General features: G+C 31.4%; 1 protein-coding gene across 1 annotated transcript; it reads right to left on the bottom strand.

Annotated features, from left to right (window-relative positions):
• Nucleotides 1-267: 267 nt before the first annotated feature.
• LOC126888761 (uncharacterized) lies at nucleotides 268-8,538 on the bottom strand. Its single transcript, XM_050657141.1, has 4 exons — nucleotides 7,910-8,538; nucleotides 7,424-7,852; nucleotides 5,380-5,494; nucleotides 268-521 (listed from the first exon to the last, which is right to left on the bottom strand). Exons 1-4 carry the CDS (start codon nucleotides 8,301-8,303, stop codon nucleotides 392-394), a joined length of 1,068 nt encoding a protein of 355 aa, XP_050513098.1. The 5' UTR covers nucleotides 8,304-8,538; the 3' UTR covers nucleotides 268-391.
• Nucleotides 8,539-17,863: the final 9,325 nt, after the last annotated feature.

The following is a 17,863-nucleotide window of genomic DNA, read 5'->3' as shown; positions in this document are numbered from 1 at the left end:
GTAAGTAATTGGCCCTTTGTTTAGCAGATTTTTTTGCTAATTTGTAATGTTTTTTGTGATTTGTTACCTAATAGATTTTTTTGAGCCAATGTAGGAAACTTATCATATTGCTCCTTTATCAAGTGCAAAGTTTCCCTCATGGACTTCAAATCATCGCTGAACCAGTTTATTAGTCGACTTTGATCTCTACATTTTTATAGGATATAAATGTAGGATAAGCTAGATATATCCTTAATATTATTTCTGACCTATTAAATTAAAACACGGTTATATATAAAAACTAAATTTATATTAAAATATCCATAGTAAAAAATTAAATTTAAAATATATCTAAATATATCATTACAAATTAGTTACGATATAACTATACACATTTCTTAAAAATATTTATCTACAGTTCCGTCGTTGTTTCTACAGGTGAATGGTCATAGGTGAAACCTAGATTCAAATAGTCTTTCTTTTCTTTAAACATCACATTATCATTCGTTGGACTGGCATTCATTTCGTCTTCATCGGAAGATCTAAAACACAAATAATTACACTTTTATAAAAAAATAACTTTTTATAATACCACGTTTTTATTATTTATAGGACACAATATAAAAAGTATAATAAAAACAATAATTTTTCAAATTAAAATATCAATTTTAAAAACTGAATGTTTATTCATTTTTAATTTGCATTTTTACTCCAAACGGAGTAGGGAGTACTACATTCTGGGCCAATTAGCAAAATACAAGGAAAAGTTATTTACCAGCAATTTTATTTCTGGAATCGAATCTTATGATTGTATATATTAATAATATAGGTATGCAAAATCCGCAGACAGTGTGCTACTTTTTTTATAAACAAAATGGCGATGGCGCCCGAAACCGTGTCTTTTTCAATTTTTGCCCTATAACTCCAAAGATTTTAACTTTACACCAAAAACACCCAAATAAAAATTCACCGAATTAAATTCTGCATAGAGACGTGTTTTTCCCGATTTACTTCGACGAAAATTTTCTCCGGAAAATGCCGGTTTATCCAACAAAATCTTTAACTTTCAACTAAAATTTTAGATAAGTAATTCTTTATCAATATTTAAATAACTTGGTAGTATAAAAGCTCTTTTCGTATAGATTATAATTCCAGAAGCCGATGGAAATTGAATAACTAGTTTAACAACAATTGAATTGTTTATCAAAAATTTACGGTCGCTATAATAACCACAATAATTATTATACATAAAAACAACTATGATTTTTGTATAAAAATACACTGTACCTATCGAATGTACTTTACAGAATTGAAATTGGACTATTTAAACGGCCTCAGGAATATTTTAAAATTATAAACAATTATTTTGGCCTATAAACAAATAGAATATCTCGAAAAATATTCAATTAAATTAAATTATGAAAACGGTATTGGAAAAAAGGAGGCAGAACGCTTCTTTTAAAAGAAAAAAACGTTTAATTGTAATGAGTGGTTCCTGAGACACAACCGGTTACAAAGATATAAACAATAGGATCATAATTTTCGTACCATCGTCTTTTTATTTTTATCCTCTTTCTTTACACCAATTTTCATATCTTTAACCCTCCGTTAGTCGCTAGGATAAACGGAGCATCAAAAGTCGCTAGGGTGTCAGAGACCGACAATTTAAAAAAAATAGTTATTGCTATAAAATTCATACAAATATTTTATATTGTGTATAGAAATGACTGAAATATTTTAGAAAATGTTTTATTGAAAAACAACAGATATAAAATGAAAAACCCTAGTATAACAATATACATATTGTTATTTGTAATATAAAAATATTCGCTTGGAACCATTTCCCATAATTCCAACAAACGTTTTTGTTCGGCTTCAAAGGACATCTATAAATAAGATTTGACCAAAACTTACCGATAAATGCAATAATAAGATGCTAAATCTTTACCTGAACTGCAAGTTATGCCAATAAAGTAATAACCACACCGTTAGTCGCTACGGAGTCTTGCACCGAAAATAGCTATAAAACTCGCACAACTGTACCCAAGTAGGCAAGAATGTATACTAACACGAGGTTAGTGGATAGGAAGAGGTACAGAAAGTGGCGATAGAAAAAACCAGTTATTTTGTAAATCCCGAATGAATAATTCTGTCGTCGGTGTGTGACACCGATAGCGACTAACGGAGGGTTAAAATAATCATAACATATATTATTATAATAAAAACTATCGATATTACGAGTGAAAATTGCCAAAAATAGCAAAATTCCAATCAAAAACCAGGTTGGAGAAAATGTAATCTCAAAGTTCAAAATCGGTATACGTTAAAAAAATGCATTTTCTCGGCTTCTCATGTAGCAATTTTCTTTATTCTTTTTTTGTTCCCAAGTAACTCGAGTAGAGCCATCTAACTGACGCATTATTAAATGTCAAACTTGCTTTTGTTTTGTTATAATAGATTAATTTATGTATAAGAAAAGAAAACTACATATTTTTTTCAGTTGTATACTTTTTTAGATAAACTTACTACAAGTGTACCTTTTAACGTTAAAAACACAAATATTCTCATTTGAAAGCTGTATAATTATTTAAACAATCTTTATTTAAACAAATTTAAATTTGTTATAATAAATAAATTAATTTATTTAATTTTAATTTTAATTTTCGAAGCTTTATCGATCGTAACTCGGCTTCTACGCATGCACATGAGCCTTAGAAGGTCTCATTTTAAAGCTTAATAATTAATAGACTTCCAAACAAAGTTTTTTAAATTACTTTATCTTCATTTGTTTTAAAGTTATACCTATTTGAAGTTATAATTTTCTTTAAAAAATTGTACATTAATTTGTTTATAAGGGTTTCAAGCAAATTTGAGCTATAAACATTTATACTTTAATTAACAATAATGATAGAAGAACTCAAAAGGAACATTTTGAGCTTACGGAAATGTTCGTAAGTTTATTTTTGCAAATTATAATTTCTCGATGCAAATTATAATTTCTGTATATATGTACGTTATTTTCATTTTTGAAGATCCTAATAAAATTTTATCATATAATCTTTATAATTAAATCATCATACTGTACCTCGTATCACCTTTCATTCTATTTACTTTATCTTCTATTTTTTGTACTAAATAAGAAAAAAAAAACATTAAAACCTAATATTTCAGAAATATAACTAAAAAGCAAATCGATACTATTTATTAATACCTACTATTTTTACAAACATTTTTTTTTCATGCATCTGCATCGAGATATACAGGGAATCTCAGCTTTTTGACAACTACATAAGATTTTAGCGCAATTTTTACAATTACACTGTGGTACTACTCTGTTCTTAGAGGCATTAAAATTAAAACGAACATTTTCTTAAGCTCAAATTGTTCCTTTTGAGTTCTTCTATCATTATTGTTAATTAAAGTATAAGTTTTTATAGCTCAAATTTGCTTGAAACCCTTATAAACAAATTAATGTACAATTTTTTTAAGAAAATTATAACTTCAAACGGCTTTAACTTCAAAACAAATGAAGATAAAGTAATTTAACTTTGTTTGGAAGCCTATTAATTAGCTTTAAAATGGGACCTTTTAAGGCTAATTTGCATGCGTATGAGCCGAGTTACCATCGATAAAGCTTCGAAAAATACTTATTTTGCAATTGGCAATTTGCATTGTGCACTAATTTTACAATATCTTGAGTTCTGATTATTGGATTTAAGTTTAGTAAACGCTTTTTTCTTCGTTTTTTTAATAAAGAACAAATTTTATTTGAAACTGTTTTTTATCTCTTTTAGTTTATGAGCCAGAGCCATATAAACAATTAAATTGTTTATAAGAATTGTTTGACCACTCGGATCGAAATCCACCCTCGAAATTCGTAATCAGAGCCAAAAATTCATAAGAAACGTTGAGTTTGTCCATCAGAATTAAAAAGGACACGGTGACTCCTCTGGCGCCTAGACTAGGGTGCTTGCCACGCTCTCTGATTGAACTAAGATATAATGCGGCTGTAGTTTCGTATTTCAACCAAATTGAAAATGTTAATTCATTTTAAATTTGCATTTTTACTCCAATCGGAGTATGAGGGGACCCATTTTCGCTGGAACTTTACCGCGCTGTGCAGATGGGACGTGAATTATAAATTGTAGAATTCCCTTATCTTCTTTAGTCTCAGCGTCCATTAGGCTTGCATTTTTAGAAGCCTCGGAGGTGTAACCATAAAATGTCCCAATAGTTTTAATCTGGTGGAATGTAAAATAATATTTTAAATCTTATTTTACATGCTATTCGATTAAGATTTAGACTCTTTTCTAGCAGATGTCGCTAGGGCATCCCTGCCATTTCGGTCGTTGCAATTCGTGACTGGACGCCGGGGATTATTCTGGCTCAGTCAGAGAGAGCTACATACTACATATGCACCTCCTGACGAGAGACTAAGAAGTTTCGAAATCGGTATTATTTTTTAAATTTTTCAAATGGGCCGGAAATTGTTATTAGCAAATATCTTATATAAAAAAACAATTTCCCAAATCGATTCGAATAAAATTTGTTAGGTGTAACTCTTCGAAATAGATAGGTACTTTTTTCTTGGTAATTTTTCGAGTTGTTTCGAAAATGCCTGCTTTTCGAGTTGTTTCCAAGTTTTTGTAAAAAATGCCTTATTTAGTGATTTTTGGAATTTTTTATCTAAAAAACTAATAAATAAAATGAAATTCTACAAAAAGGTTTATAATCGTTAAACTTTAAAGTACAATTAAGAATATTTTATCAAGAAAAAATGGTTTCTATCTCGCTGACAACATGGACCCAATTATTTTGAATATGCGGTTGTACATTGCGCTGTAAGTGGTACAGCGGTCACGGCGATATAGGCGCGCGGTGAATAAAAATCTTTATGTAAATTTAAAACTATGTTGTAGTAAAAAAAAGAGAGACGTTCTCACAAACAATTTATTTTTTTTGACCAGCGAAACCGGTCGTCAGTTGTAAAATAAATTGTTTGTGAGAACGTCTCTCTTTTTCTTTACTACAATAGCATGGACTCACACATGCAACCCATTCATGATTTTAAACTATGTTTTCAGCAAGATAGAAACCACTTATCCTTGTCAAAATATTCTTAGTAGTTTTTAAAGGTTTAAAGATTATAAAGCTTTTTGTAGAATTTCAATTACTTCAGTAGTTTTGAAAAAAAAATTCAAACATCACTAAGTAGGCATTTTTTCAACAAAATATTGCAAGCAATTTGCAATTGCAATTGAAAAAGTAAACTAACGTTCAATAGCAGAGAAAATCGATAAATGCGGTGTTAATTCTCTGAGCACTCAATACAAATACATCGTAGAATATCCTAAACATGTTTATTTTTCATAAAAACGACAATACAATATTTGTACCCACCTATACATATGATCATTCCTTGAAGAATGATCGAGATTTTTTGATAAAACATGATCTCCTACACTAGATGCTCTAGCAGTTGTAGCAGATTCACTGCTGGCAGGACTTTGTTGGCCTGAAAATATAAATATTTAGTATTAAAACAATTTTAAAATGATTAAAATATTTCAGTTTAGAACTAAGACAAAGAATGGTTCAGTGTTATGTTTGTTTTGTACTTTTGTATGGTGCCGAAGTGTGGACATTAAAAATATCGATGAAGTAGTTTTCAATCCTAATAGCAATATTAATAATATTTAAAAATATTAAAATATTACTAAAAGATTTTTAAATTGAAAACTTATTGATCCATTTTCTTGGTAACACCTACAAGGCTTCTAAAATTTGCAAGCCCGATGGATCCTGAAGCGAAGAAGGCAAGAGGGAATTCAAAAAACTTACAATTCACGACCCCGTCTGTTCAGCTGGTAAATCCCAACAGAAAATGGACCTAGTTACTCAGAAGTAACGACCAATATAAAAATAAAATAAAAATATAATTTTTATTCAGTTGCAATGCGAAGGCAAAACAATCTTATTTTTCAGTTAGAATACGGAGCGCAGTCCAGCACTCTTAATCGACGATTTTCGACTCTTGTTGGAATCTCATCGGAGGGAACGTAGGTCTGCTGCTCCATACTCCAAGTGACCAACACCGAGAGTTTATCCCCCACACCGCAACTGACATGAATGGACTAGGTGACTAGCGTCACCTGGCAATTGAAAGATTTCAATATTATTCAAAAATATTACTAAAAGATTTTTAAATTGAAAACTTATTGGTCCATTTTCTTGGTAACACCTCCAAGGCTTCTAACTCTCGGTGTTGGTTACTTGGAGTATGGAGCAGCAGGCCTACATTCTCTCCGATAAGACTCCAACAAGAGTCGAAAATCGTCGATTAAGAGTGCTGGACTGCGCTCCGTATTCTAAGTGAAAAATAAGATTGTTTTGCCTTCGCATTGCAACTGAATAAAAATGGAATTTTTATTTTATTTTTATATTGGTCGTTACTTCTTTGAGTAACTAAGTCTATTTTCTGTTGGAATTTACCAGCTGAACAGACGGGGTCGTGAATTGTAAGTTTTTTGAATTCCCTATTGTCTTCTTCGCTTCAGCATCCATCTGGCTTGCAAATTTTAGAAGCCTTGGAGGTGTTACCAAGAAAATGGACCAATAAGTTTTCAATTTAAAAATATTTTAGTAATATTTTAATATTTTTAAATATTATTAATATTGCTATTAGGATTGAAAACTACTTCATCTTTCAATTGCCAGATGACGCTAGTCAGCTAGTCCATTCACGTCAGTTGCGGTGTGGGGGATAAACTCTCGGTGTTGGTCACTTGGAGTATGGAGCAGCAGGCCTACGTTCTCTCCGATGAGACTCCAGCAAGAGTCGAAAATCGTCGATTAAGAGTGCTGGACTGCGCTCTGTATTCTAAGTGAAAAATAAGATTGTTTTGCCTTCGCATTGCAACTGAAGCGCGGTCAATTTTTTTATTTATTTTATCATTTATTGTTTAGAACACACTAAAGTTGATAAGATACCCTCAGTTAAGGAGAAAGTATTAATAATAAAGATATTTTCTTCAGTCAATAGTGTGCTCACTGTCAGTTAAATAGTAACTTGTGGCCTAATATGCCCACACACACCTACTGCAGTAAATACATTAAATTTTTCAAAATTTTGGAATGTGTTTAAATCATAGAACAATTGTAACTTCTGTTTTTAATACAGATTTCAATCCTCTACAAATAACTTCTCATGACTTTTGATGTAACATAATTAGGGAAGCAGGAATTCAACAGTTTAGAATTTTACATTGAGTTTTCTATGGCCCCTTTTCCGATTCACCACCCTGTATACTATATCAAAAAATTGTCCAATAAATATTTTGGGCATTTTAATAAGTCCAACACATAGAACTTAATTTTGTGGATTGGAATAGGATTAATTATAATTGTATTAGCTATAAGTATAACAAAAAAAATTGGTGTTTACCTTCTTTCTTGAATAAGAAAGCATAATTCTTGTTGTTGGCATTCCATTCCTGAACCTTTAAGGCTGCTGCTACCATATCATTTTGATCTCTTTTCTTGTGTATATTATACTTTGTGGACAAATTTGTGAGATCTTGAGTTGTTATTACAGCAAGTCTATCTAGTTGTGGTGTTTCCAACTTTCTTGAATCTTTTAAAATTCTACTGGGTGGCACCCCAGCTATCAATTTTTCTACAACCATTTTTTCTTCTGCTTTTGACAGATGCATGGTTCTTAATTCTTCTTTATGTCCAGCATGTGTTTTCCAATAACTGACGGAAACTTGTCCTTGGTCTCTCAGTTTGCAAATAAGCCTGGAAGGGCACACTCCTTTAATTTTAATTGATCCACCAGCTTTCTCTGTCCTAATTTTATAGTTGGGTTTATATCCTAAAGACAGACAGGTATAAGTTTTAATTATTGCAAGTAACAAAGTATTGGTCTTACCTTGTAGGTCACTTCTGTTACAATCATAGTACATTATCTTATGTTCCTTTCTACGAATTGTTCTATGAGATACATAACTTGTCTCAATTTTCTGCATATCTTTCCATGTCTCATATTCTTGTTTGCTAGAAAATTCAAATGTTATAAGTTCAATACTCACTTGGTGAAGGTCCTGGAGATGTTTTCGTAACTTCTCATGACTATTAAAATTAGTATCTTGCTCACATAAGGGACAAATAATGTGATTTTGATTCATATTGTTAGTCGGCTCATCTATTTTATGTATTTTTTTGATATGACGATTTAGTGAAGACCGAGTTTTAAATATTTTGCTGCAAATATGGCAGAGAGCTTCTTCAGGGTTTGTTGAAATTGATGGAGTACATGAATTCATAATTTCTTGCTAAAACAAAGTTTTGTGTAATTAAATATTATGGTGTTCTAACGAACAGTTTTTTAAACAATAATTAAACAAATTAAAAACAAATGGAAATGAAAAAATGTAAAATTGATATAATATTTGGTGTTATTTGGAAAACGACCGCCAAACAAAGAAATTTGTTTAGTTCTAAAGTTAAAAACAGATAAAACCGCCAAACACCCCAACACACAGTCATAACCTCATTAACCTCACAAAATCTAGATGTTTCACGATAACGCTTTGGTTAAATATGAAAAACAGCGCTCCATGCCGCTTGTATCGGAATTAATTTCAAGCGGGAATTTCAAAATGTAATTTTGGTGGGAAGAAAATGTTAGGTTAAAATATTTGTATAGTTGAAAAAAAAAATAATTTGGTTTTAAAATATGCAAATTATTTTTAATTTCAAATATACAAAATACCATTTGGGAAAAAATAAGACATGACAACGTATTTTTATTTATTTATTTAATACCAGCAAAACCACTTTGTATATACTTTTTTACAAATCGTATCTTTACAAATGAAATTATTAATAGTTATCTTCCAAATACTTCTACAAAAGGGTATCTCAAATGATTGAAACATGTGTGCATCTCTACTTGTTGAGGACTTTCAACTAAAACAAAAAATTAATATAATTGATTTGATAATAACCATATTCATTTCACGTAAAATAATTTGTATTAATTATATATTTTCTGTAGGGGTTACTTACTTGGTCTTGGTGTTACATTCGTTTGCTTCCCTACACCACTAACTGTGTTACTTGTTCTCTAATAACAAATACTTGTTGAACTCACCATGCAAATGTAAGCTAGGAATTTGATCTTCCTAGGGATCTTCAAATCACATTCGTTTTGTTTCAAAAACTGTATTTGAATCCATTTTATCTAAATCAGGATTTTTTATCGCTGTGACTAGGTACACGCTAACGTGTACGCAAATAAAAAAGTTAGGTACACGCTTAAACGTCATCAAAGTCAGTGGTGACGTCACTATTTAGCGTGCATTATAACCATAACATATCATAACCTTACATTTCTCTTGATTAAAATCGCGTTTGGCGTTTGTTTTGTTTTGTTTCTAAATTTCGGTTTCTATGCTAGTATTATTATGGATCAAAATAAAATAATTTTTTCTATAATTGAATATTTTAAATACATAAGAGGAAATGAAAATTCTAGAAGAGTTTATGAAGTCGAGGAAGTCTTTCTAGCAGGTCATATAATTATGTGTAGTACCTAAATTACATATTGAAAAGCAAGACTGCATTGCAATTTCTATTTATGCTCTTTGCTTACAATCATCGCCGCATGTGATCAGAGGACAAATAAATATTGAAAATAATAAAGCAAGTGTGCATAAGATGGAATGCTCTTGTAAAGGTGGACACAGTGGCTATTGTAAACATATTTCAGCTTTCAGCAGTGTTACTACATTGTACCAGGTAATAATTTTTTGTACAAATATATTGTTAAATCAATGTATATATTCCTGGTTTTTTATTATTTTTAGAATACATTTGGAAACTTTAGAAGAGCATTCTCAAACAGATTTACAATCTGCTTGGTCACTAAGAAAAGTAACCAGCAAAGAGCAATAGAAAGCTGTTTCCATACCAGAAATACCTTGTTATAAGGATAAATGGGCCAAACCAATAACCACAATCTCCAGTGAAAAGAAAACAAAAAATATTTTAAAAACTGTTTTATTGCATGCTCCAAAATTTGCATTACATTTGAATCAGTAATTTCTTAGCAATTTATCTTCTTTGTTATTATTAATCATATTTGTATATTGTAGGGTAGGCAGAAGAGAATTACCAAGTAACAGTTTACCCAAATAACAATGACCATCTGAATACACTGAGGAGTGCGCTAATAACCAGCAAAATAATGCAAAAGATGGAAAACACATTAAGTTTGTGAGATAAAAAGAAATGAAACTACTGGAGGTGGGAGATTTAGCGATAAAAACCTAAGAATATATATTTTATTTATTGTTTCCCATCTTTAGACGCATCGGATGAGTTTGGCAACTGCCACTGTCACAGTGACAGTTTTAGTTGACATACTCCTATGATATGTCTAAAGGTGGGAAACAATAAATAGAATGTATATTTTTTGGTTTTTATCGCTAAATCTTCCACCTCCACTAGTTTCATTTCTTTTTATCTCACAAACTTAATGTGTTTTCCATCTTTTGCACTATTTTGCTGGTTATTAGTGCGCTCATCACTGTATATTACTTAATAATGCCAGCCAATCTGTTATTATGATGGAATTAGAAGGCTTAACCGTTGAGATTAATGATTGTAAGGATTTTGTGCAAGCTCATTTTATGGATGATACAGAATATGTTATATGTTGCAACTACAACAAAAATGTCTCAAAGAGAATGGCATTGAACAGCGTAAGTATAGAATTACAGTCTCTAGAATATATGGCATATAATATACCGTGGGTTTAGATTGGATCGCCAAAGCTGAAAAATATTTCAATCCAAACCATTTCACAAACAAATTTGTTAAACAAAGGGACAAACAGTGTGCACATTTGGACTAATTGTTTCTCATAATAACAATTGGTTGGCATATTCTCCAGATGGGGTTATTTTTAATATTGAAAATCCCATACCATTGGTTGAAAAAATGTCCAATTTAAGGTAAATTATAATCACATATTCATAACAAGTTATTTATACGCTCTGACCTTCGCTGGTGTCTCTCCTAGCGGTTACTAATTCAACTTTCACCGGTAATTCTTAAATTTATTATTTAATTGTTATCGTTTAATATTTACAACGCTAAAAAGTAATTAAATTGTAATAGATTTTTTTAAGATTTTGCTAATCATTTTGACGTTCTATTAACCCGCCATTACACGCGCTATGAGGGAATCCCTCACCGTATTTGTTTATAACCAATGAAATTGTGTAAACTAATACGATAACCTTAAGCACCCAGGAAAGCCTTTAGCATGGTTCATGAGAGGGTATGAAAAAGTTATAGAATATTTCAGGCGGTCAGTGTGCTGTGTGATAGTTGAAGGAAGAGACATCCCTCTTCAAGTGAGGGAATTCCTCACTGCGCGTGCAATCACGGTGAAATCACGTTTCTGTTATCTCAAAGAAACTTTTAGGTTTTTACTTAATATTTAGGTAGGTTTAATCAAAATATTATTGTTTGGATTAGGTTAGGAACAGTGGCATACCGAGCGGGGGGTTTGGGGGTTAAAATCGTACCCAGAGCATATAGAAATATATATAAAAGAAAGTAGGAAAATGTAACTTGTCTTTCACAAATAATACAAAAAACTTTCGGTGCCCAAGCTAACCCCCTCCCCCAGAGGAAAATTCCAGATGCGCCACTGGTTAAGAACCCATTTTTAAATTTACCTATTCTAATTGAGAAATAAGCCAGAATTTAACTTGAAAAATTGATTTTATTGACGTTTCGAATTCCACCTCGGACGTCGTTATCAAAAACAAAATATTAATAGTTAATTACATAAATGCCACAAAGAAATAGCTTCAGAACAGTTGTTAATTTTAATTTGTATTTTTAGTCAAATGAATTCGCGTAAAGAACGTTAATTTCTTCAGTGGCTTGCTGAAATTGAAAATTAAGAAAACTTGCTTTTGATCTATATTATTTTTACTTTTGTTTTGTTAAATTAATAAAAAAAATTGGTTTACGACACTTTCTATAATATGTGAGTACAACCCATTTTATATTTATACATGTTGACATTCATTCTTCCTCGAAATAAGTCGAATTGATGTAGGTGAGGGCGACGCTCATACGCGTGCAACCACGTCACAATAGAAGACGCGTGTAACGGCGGGTTAATGAAATATTAATTTCTTACTTCGGATACTTTCACAATTATCATGTAGATGGCGCCAAGATTAATTTATAAGTACATATTACAGAACATTAAAAAACGCAAATTCAGTATTTAAAACGTAAGTATATTTAAGGTAAAAATATATACCACAGCTTTGATCAACTAATATTTTTTATAATTAATGTTTTTAATTTGAATTTTAAATTAATCACTTTGACATTTATGTCAAATTTCCGGTAAACGTTTACAGACTTGTCATTACTGGCGCTCACGAATTTATAAATATCCCCTCTACGTACGAGCTCACAGCGGATAAGTATTCTTTTTTGCAATGGTTTTTTTTATTTATAATTATTGGCTTTGGCATAAACCAATTAGCCAGACTTATTTTTTATTTATAAATAATAAAAATAGCATTTGAAGGGCACAGGGAAAAAAGGAGGAATGTCAGAAATTTTTCATTTTTTGTTTTAGGTTATATTCTGTGCTTCACTATACATAAATAACACTGGTTAAAAATGGGTTGTGTAATGAGATAACACGAATAATAAAATACCTATACAGGAGAAGAAGGTGGAATGTCAGTTCTGAATCAAGCAGAAATAAGTTAAAATACTTTTTTTTGGCCTGTAGCCACAGAGTAAACATACCAAACATGATTTAAAAAAAAATACAATATACAACAAAACATATCATTAATATTATTAGTCTTATAACTTTGAAAACGCTCTCCTGAAAAATTCAACAAAAAGTGACATTCCTCCTTTTCCCCCTGTACCCTTCATTTGTGATCCAATATAAATAGATTGTTCAAATTCTCACACTCTAGGATAAATGTTATTACAGTAGAACCTCGATTATCCGTCAGGGCACTGGACCAAGGGTATGACAGATAATCGAAAAGACGGTTAACACATTCACGGTCATGACTGCATATGAAGTCATTTACTCCATAAGAATATGCGTAGACAATGACAGCGTGTCCGTGAATCTGTTAACAGAACATTAAAAAAAAATAAAACTGCATAGTACAGTCCTTAAATTTTATTTGTATGTTTTGTTTGACAATATAAGAGGTACCTATCTGTGCTCGTACAATCGAATCAATTTGGATTAAAATATTCTGAAATAATTGTTTGTTTTACTGTTTACTGTTGCTTCACATTTTGCAACGACTGAATTTCTTAATCGGCGTAAGATCATGCAATCTACTTTATAGGCTTCTTCTTGTCGAGAGTATCACTCGATGAAATTGTTGCAGTTGCAATGCAGCTTCTCTAGCTACTTTACGCAAAGCTTTGTTAGTTGCAATAGCTTCATCGGCATCGCCGCCATCAAATTCCTAGTAGAGTCCTTTTCATGAGCATTTTTCAGCGTCACAAATGATAGAAAAAAAGGTAAGTCCATGATAATACACATTTATGACATTTATTCTAACATGACTTTTAAATTCTAGTTAAATCTGACAGTCGTCACATTTTATTTGCAATTTGGCATAAAAACAAATCGATTGTGTTTGTGGTCCAACTCTGAATCAAATATAAACAAAAACTGCCTTTATATCTTTTTCATCTGTACTTAGATTTGAATATTTAGAAACTGTCTTTCGGTCCTTTTCCTAGACGAAGAGAAGGTAAATGCGTGGCCTAAGTGTCCTCTATTTGCTTTCTCCTATTTTCGTCGTCTCTGTGCTTATATATTGTAAAAACTGGAGATACATGATGCAGCCAGAAAGCAGTTTATTAACGAAAAGTCTTAGATTTAGAATATTGTTTATTATATTTTTATTTCAATTATGCTAATTGTTTAAAAAGTAGTAAACTTTGTATCTAGGGCTTTTCGTTGTTTTCCTCGTAATACGAGAGATGTCGCTAGATTGAATCTCAAAAGGTGGAATCATTGTATCTCGATGGTTTCCCTTAAATAGGCAGATTGTTGATATTTCTTTCAGAGTTGTGACTGCATAGCTTCACTGAGGATGCTGAAATAGCTATATGGAGATGGTGGTCCAACTCTGAATCAAATATAAACAAAAACTGCCTTTATATCTTTTTCAATTGTGTTTATTGCATTTATAAAATGGTATTTTCTTTAATTTGTATAGTCTTATAAATTGTACAGATTATATTCGTAGATATATTATATAATTCGTAAATAATTTTTTTTTTCGATTATAGCGCCATGTATCGACAAGTAGAATAACTAGAATAAATGTTATAAAATGTCCGTAATCACAGACGTACCTTTTTTTCTGTCACATAAAATTTAATGCGTTAGAAAGAAATCGAAAAACTGTGGCGCACTGAAAAATGCTCATGAAAAGGAATCTATGTGGCAGCTTCTGAATCTGTTTCATCCACCTCTGTTGCCACGTGAATAAAAACAAAAATTGTTTACATAAACAAATGCTGTGGTAGCATAAAGGGACGATTCCGAACAAGACCGCAAACCGCAGACCACAGGGACAGGCTTGCTGGTTCATATGGTTTCTTATGAGCTGTATGTAGAGTAGAGCGGCACTGTCACTGCCGCACGCAGAACGTCGCCACCGCAGACCGCAGTACTGCACCAAAACCAGTAGTGTCGCCGACCGCAGAGCGACAACACCTATTTTTGCTGTTTTTTGAAAATGAGTATTTCAAATGAATAAAAAGAGCAATTAATTAATTGTGTAGCCAAATATTCAGTTATCTACGACACAAGCTTCCTTCAAATTGTTTATTTTTAAATAGAGACCTAGTTGACTTCCTTTTTCTTTTATAATGCAAAATTAAAAGATCGTCGTCATCTTCTTCTTCCATCGTTGTTCATTGCGTCTGACTTCCTACTTATACGACTTTTAATATTATACTATTATAAATTCCCATCGTGCAACGCTGTTGTCGCTATTATGTAGATGCAGTGCAGTTCTGCTCGGAATTGGTCTGACCGCAGACGACACTGTCGCTGCACTCTGCAGCCACTTTCGGAATCGTACCTTAACTGTACATTTCAGAGAATTTCGTTTGGTTTATCGCAATTCTCAAAAACAAAATGAATTGTTGACTCAATTTTTGCTTATGTAGTCAATAGTACAACTTGTGTACGGACCCTGACGGTTAACAGAGGTGTCAGTTAATGGAGAGACGGATAATCGAGGTTCCACTGTACCTATGTTTTCCTAGTAAAATTTGTGTGTTTCTGTTTAGTGCAATTTTTTATATAGGTATATGGTTTTTTTTTTTTTTAAATATTTTTTTTTATTTTTTAATTACTTTTTTTATTTTTTAATTATTTTTTTTTTTCGTTGTTTTTTTGTTCTTTTTTAATTTGCTTATCTTTATTATACCTACTTTTTTAACATATTTGTTTTAAACTCTTTTTTATTTTTTTTATGTTAAGTTTTTTGTGAACACACTTACAATAATATGTTGTGTCGCAGATGGGGAAACACAAAAGAAAACATGGGGAGATTCATTGTAGATAGGTATAGTTTTATTGACTGATAGGGGGTTAGAGAATTGTACCATTGTGGTATAGCTGTTTACTAGTGGAGCTGCTTTTGAGTGCCAATATGGATGGGTAAGTACTAGGACAGTGAGGTTATGGATATTACAAAGATACATGGCATGTTTGGATATGGCCTTAGCCATGAATTTATGACTAATTAGCTGCCTTCTGAAAGATAGTGGAGGTTCTACAGATTCGACTTCAATAATACGTATTGGGGTAGATTTAAGATAACCAACACATATTCTCAAACTTGAGTTTTTCTGGGTCTCTATTTTGCTTCGGCGAGTATGTGCTGCTGTTCTATATAGGTGAGTGCCATAGTCTAAAATACTTCTAACCATTGTTTTATAGAACAGTAAAGCGGTATTTGGATCTGCTCCCCATTTGGTATGGCAGGATGCTCTCAAAATATTCATAGCGTTCTAGGTTTTTTTATTGCATGGTGGATGGTATCTTTCCACAGTAATTTTCTGTCTAAATGGAGTCGAATATATTTAACACAATTTTTTATTCGAAGAATTGGTCCCAATTGTAACTGTCCTCGAGTTTTGTCCCTTTTTTTAGTAAAAATACACACTTATTTTTTTCAGAAAGATTTTGCAATTGTTAGGTAAAGAAAACGGTCAATTCTAACAATCTTTTATCCTTTATTGATGTTAAATATTGGCTACCGGTTTCGGGACTTATAGTTTATGTCCCATACTCAGGCCAGAATGAGAGGTTTTGGTTGCTTGTTGTTAAAAAAAAGTTATAAGATATCAGTTACAAGTAGGCTTGCAGCTAAGGTGTGTGAATGCATTCAAAGTCATCATTTCCTCACTACAGGACCACGTTCACTCGGGTGTCAGGTTGGGACTTTTTTTTAGTTGTGTGTTTTTTAAAAATTCTATCAAACTGTTGTGTCGCTAAATGATACCATATGTACTAGTTGATCTTTTTAAGTACCTATGTTCTGTGTTACAGCTATTTTTGTCTGTTTTCTTCTTAAATCCAATAATGGAGTTCATTGGTGTTTTGTTCTCTTTTAATGTTTGAGATGAAACACTTTTTAAAAAAGTGTGTTCTTAAAATGATAAACCAGACAAAAACAGCTGTAACACAGAACATAAGTACTTAAAAAGATCAACTAGTACATATGGTATCATTTAGCAACACAATAGTTTAATATAATTTTTCAATTTTTAAAAAACACACAACTAAAAAAAAGTCCCACCCTGACACCTGAGTGAACGTGGACCTATCGTGAGGAGATGATGACTTTGAATGCTTTCACACATGTTAGCTGCAAACCTACTTGTAACTGATATCTTATAACTTGTTTTTAACAACAAACAATTAAAACCTCTCATTCTGGACTGAGGATGGGACATAAACTATAAGTCCCGAAACCGGTAGATAATATTTAACATCAATAAAGGATAAAAGATTGTGAGTATTGACCCTTTTCTTTACCTAACCATTGCATTTATGTTGTTCTGAAGCTATTTTCTTGTGGCATTTTTACAATTTTAACTATTTAGAATGGGAAATAAGCCACAATATTATTAAAAAATGATTTTTTATTAACGTTTCGACGCCCAAATCGGGTGCCGTTGTCAAAATATTATTTTGTATATTTTGTATTTTGACAACGGCACCCGATTTGGGCGTCGAAACGTTAATAAAAAATCATTTTTTAATAATATTGTGGCTTATTTCCCATTCTAAATAGTTAAAATTGCATTTATGGACTCACACTTGCAACCGTTTCATCATTATTCTTTTTTGTAGGTGCTACAGAATCAGCGTTTGACGTTATAGAAACATTAAATTACCTGAGAAAGAATGAAAATAACATATACGAATTAAAGGAGCGTCACATGTATTATGGACAAATTCAATGTGGGATGGCAATGTTAAATATAAAAGAATGTTATTTTTTAATTTATTGTCCATATGATGCCAGTATGGGAATTTTAAATGTACCTTATAATGATGATTTTGCCAAGAAATTGCCTTTTAATGTTAAAACTAAATATTTCAAATATATGTTACATTCCATATGCATGTCAAAATAAAGAAACATATTTATTATTGTAAAAATTTATTATCTGCCAATATTGGCGAAGACAAGTTAGTTACAGCTTACAGCACAGATAATGATAAAGATATTTTGTGTATATAGTATAAAATTAGAATGAAGTTTATTAC

Source organism: Diabrotica virgifera, chromosome 7 (genome assembly GCF_917563875.1).
Source record: "Diabrotica virgifera virgifera chromosome 7, PGI_DIABVI_V3a".
NCBI classification, from domain to species: Eukaryota; Metazoa; Arthropoda; class Insecta; order Coleoptera; family Chrysomelidae; genus Diabrotica; species Diabrotica virgifera.
This window is presented reverse-complemented; position numbering and strand designations above follow the sequence as displayed.